This window comes from Fistularia commersonii, chromosome 3 (assembly GCF_037954325.1).
Source record: "Fistularia commersonii isolate RoL2024-O1a breed Wild chromosome 3, RoL_Fcom_v1.0, whole genome shotgun sequence".
Lineage (NCBI taxonomy): Eukaryota > Metazoa > Chordata > Actinopteri > Syngnathiformes > Fistulariidae > Fistularia > Fistularia commersonii.
Genome location: NC_141286.1, coordinates 2195629 through 2199629, shown reverse-complemented (window position 1 = coordinate 2199629; position 4001 = coordinate 2195629). Strand labels below are relative to the sequence as shown.

Below are 4001 nucleotides of genomic sequence, written 5' to 3'. Positions count from 1 at the left end.
ATTCTTGCCAATTTTAATTTGAAAAATCATTACACAACGTCCCAGAGAAATGTCATTCATTTATATTATTTGTATTTATTGATATATATATATATATATGACCCAGCCCCGGAGGAAACTCCGCCGAGAATCTGCTCCAGGATGAGATGGACTGAACGCATCGGATTAATCGTCGGTAAAGTCTGAAATAATGTGAAACGATTTATTTTCCAACTTATATTTTCCAAGTTAAATCCAGCGCTGTGTGAAACTGCATTGTGCCTCCCTTCCAGCCCGTTCCATGCACATTTTGTTTTACTGTTCCCGGCTTTTCAGAAAAGGAACCCCCCTCATTGTATTTTGAAATCTTTGTTGAACTGTACATTGCCTGCCTTTGTAACCACAAAGCACAATGGTAGTTTCAGATGGAGCGGCTTATTATGCAGGCTCAGCCTATTATACCTCACCATGCTCTACAGGATTCATCTCATCAAAACCTGAAGATTAAAAAAGCCATGCGAACGACATGGCAAAGGCTCTGTTGTAAGATTTATTCTGGAAATCCCAAGGTTATATTAAGGTGAGTTCCATTTCCTTTCCGTTACCTGTCATTTTTACATACTTGTCCTCGTAGTCCGTAGGTTGCTACACAAAGTGGTGTTTGAATAATAATATAAGGAGGAAAAAGTGTCACTTCAAATAGCTAATCATAATAAAGATCTTTCTAAAATGTCCAAGTATGTGTTTAGATCGATCAAGAACAATAATTGATATTTTGAGCCGATTCAAATTCGGGAGTTTAATATTCCAATTTTATAATATGTGCTAATATTCTGATATTGATACCGTATGATTTATTTTGTTGATGTCTGAGTAGCATTTGAAAGTTGTTATACAACGGCAATATTAAAGTCATCTTTTCTCAGTATCTAGATGAAGTAGCGACGATAAATATGTATATATATACAGATTTTGGCGTGAAAACCTACATTCAAACTGACACCGACATCGGGATAACATTAGCATCCAGCCAGGAGTCGCTAATCCCGTCTCTTTACATACGAGGCGATTGATCGGCGTCATGTAACGGTTCCAATATAGACGACTAAGACCGATGTAGTTGACGTTCTGTTGTTCACCGTCTCCGACAAAATGATAAGCTCATAAGAGCACAATTCAGAAAATGAATGCTAAATTTCGCTTCCAGATACGTTGGTTTTGGAGGAAAGTCTAAAGGAAAACAGGAAGATCTGGCTAAAATCACCTCGAAAACATCCGCAGCATCCGTGCCCCTTTCGTTACTCGGCGATGAAACTCCGTCCTTTCACGTATCGGCGGAATCGTGTCGTACATATTCAATTATTCAGACTCCACCACGATCGCCTCTTCCACGATGGCCGATCGCACGTCGCTTCAGACGTCCTGGCTTAGCTTTGCAGACGTAGACAAACGTTTTACTGCTTCAAACCTCAAAACGCCGATGGAACCCTGCCTTCTTTCTGCACTAATATCCATTGCAACTAACATGGAAGAAGTCCAAACCTTATCTTCTTCATGGCTTATGGATAATGATGTAATGCTATGTTTGTTTTTGTTTTTTGCTAGGGTGAATCATGGGGGACTGGTCCATTCTGGGTCGCTTCCTTTCTGAGGTCCAGAACCATTCGACGGTGATCGGCAAGATCTGGCTCACGATGCTGCTCATCTTCCGTATTCTGCTGGTCGCATTAGTCGGGGACGCCGTTTATAACGACGAGCAGTCCAAGTTCACCTGTAACACCCAGCAGCCCGGATGCAACAACGTTTGTTACGACACCTTCGCGCCGGTTTCCCATTTGCGATTCTGGGTTTTCCAAATCGTGCTGGTCTCCACGCCGTCCATCTTCTATATCGTGTTTGTCCTGCATAAGATCGCCAAAGACGAGAAGCTCGATGGCCAAAGAGCCCCGGTCCTGGCTCAGCGATCGGGCTGCGAGCAGGGGAAGGACAGCTTGGAGGCTCTGAAAGTCGGCCTGCCCACCTACTGCCCTCATTACAAGGAGGAATGGGACAGGAGCGAAGGAACGGAGCAGAGTTTTATCGAAGAGGGCGAGCTGGGAGAAGATCCTACCCAGCAGTCCAACCAGGTGCTGCTCATCTACATCCTCCACGTTTTGTTACGATCCGTCATGGAGATCACCTTCCTCGTGGGACAATATTTCTTATTCGGCTTCGAGGTGCCTCACCTGTACCGCTGTGAGACTTACCCCTGCCCAACTCGGACGGATTGCTTTGTGTCCCGCGCCACCGAAAAGACCATCTTCCTGAACTTCATGTTCAGCATCAGCCTGGGCTGCTTCGTACTCAACATCGCCGAGCTCCACTACCTGGGATGGGTTTACATCTTCCGCGTCCTCTGCTCGGCGTGCTCCACCTGCTGCAGTCAGGAAAGGGATCCCGTCAAGGTTTATTCCAAGCAGAACCCGCTGCTCCTGCAACTACGCCACTCTCTACGGGGACAACTGGTTCTGCAGACCCCGTCCAACGTGGCTCAGGAGAAGAGCGGAGGTCTGCTCGCCCACGCGCCCGCCATCTCCTTCGAGACGGACTCGACGGTGGAATGCACCTCCAAACGAAGCCCGGAGAACATCGACAAGGTCAAGGTCAAGTTGGCCAACATGGCCAGACTCGGACGGACTAAGAAGTCGTGGTTATGAGAGAGACGTTCATCTGTGTGCTCTTATAATTGTGAAAACAGGAGGAAATCATTATGTAACGCTGAGCCATACTAATTTAAAGTTCATTTCAAATTGGATCCGTTCCCTTTTATCCCCTTATCGTTCTCATTCGGATATTTGAATTTGTAATTACGGTACTAAAATCGCTTAGGTTATAATTCACGAAAAATGCAATTTCATCGATCACCAAACATGTCGTCGTACGGCGGATTATTTTTTAATGTGAAATAGCGCCATATTGAAAACAACCGGCCGGCTCTTTTCGACAAATTTTTAGATCGTAGAAATCAATGTTTTCTTGCTTTTAAGCTGTGAACGTGGAAACACGATTTCTTTTGTGTAACGCTTTCGATGAACGAGCCGATGAGAAAGTAGCGGACAAAAAACACAATGGACAAAAAAACAATGTTTTATAATATGTCAAATTGGCAGTTCTGCTATTTTGCCAGAAGGCAAAGAATTTCAAGTGTCGGGATGGATGTGTTTATTTTTTTATTTACTCATCTGTCTATTCCATTTTAACAAATTAACAAAATGGAACTGTGAATCTTAAGGGGGAAGAAAAAAAAAATCATGTGATATAAATTTTCTGATATTTCAGGAAAGAAATGAACAGAAAAAATATCAATTTAAACCAAAAATTGTTACAAAGAAAAGGTGCAGAGCGTTTTCTGAAAATTTAGTTTGGTGTTATTGGAAATCCATTTAATCTATGATTTATATTGATTAGCTGGTTACCTTCTTGAAGGAAACTAATATAGCGGTTTGCAAATTATGAAAATATCGAAAAGCATATTTGCAAGAACTGAGGTAGAAATCAACAAAAAGTCCAACAAATATAAACAAGAACTTATCAAAGGTATACTAATGAAGACTTCACGATTAAAAAGAGATCATACGCATGCATCAAAAACAACCTAAAACATCGAAAAACTGGAAAATAATCACATTTAACTGAAATTAGCTATTACAACTGAGACAAAAAAATAATACAAAATAAGCATGTAAAATTTGGCCTTTTTTGTTTGTTTTTATGAGTCTCTGTTTGTCTTTTTGTGTGTGTGTTTTTGCATACTTTGAACATTTCACTTCACATTTCTCTAGTATTTCTTTTTTCCGGGGCTCAGGATCTGATTCAATAGTAAGAACACTGCTTTATAATACCTCACCTTGTAATGCAATATTGCAAATTAATTTTACAGCAGGAAGTTATATATTGCATCATTGTGGCAGGAAAAAGCTTGTCTATTACATGCAGAGGGATCATTATAAAGCGTCCCTTTGAATAAACTAGAAAGAAAGACA

General features: G+C 41.5%; 1 protein-coding gene across 1 annotated transcript; it reads left to right on the top strand.

The window, feature by feature from the left end:
- The first annotated feature begins 1592 nt into the window (after positions 1-1592).
- LOC147235186 (gap junction delta-2 protein) lies at positions 1593-3052 on the top strand. The gene has a single exon (XM_086178318.1). It carries the CDS (start codon positions 1593-1595, stop codon positions 2673-2675), a length of 1083 nt encoding a protein of 360 aa, XP_086034444.1. The 3' UTR covers positions 2676-3052.
- The last annotated feature ends 949 nt before the right edge of the window (positions 3053-4001 follow it).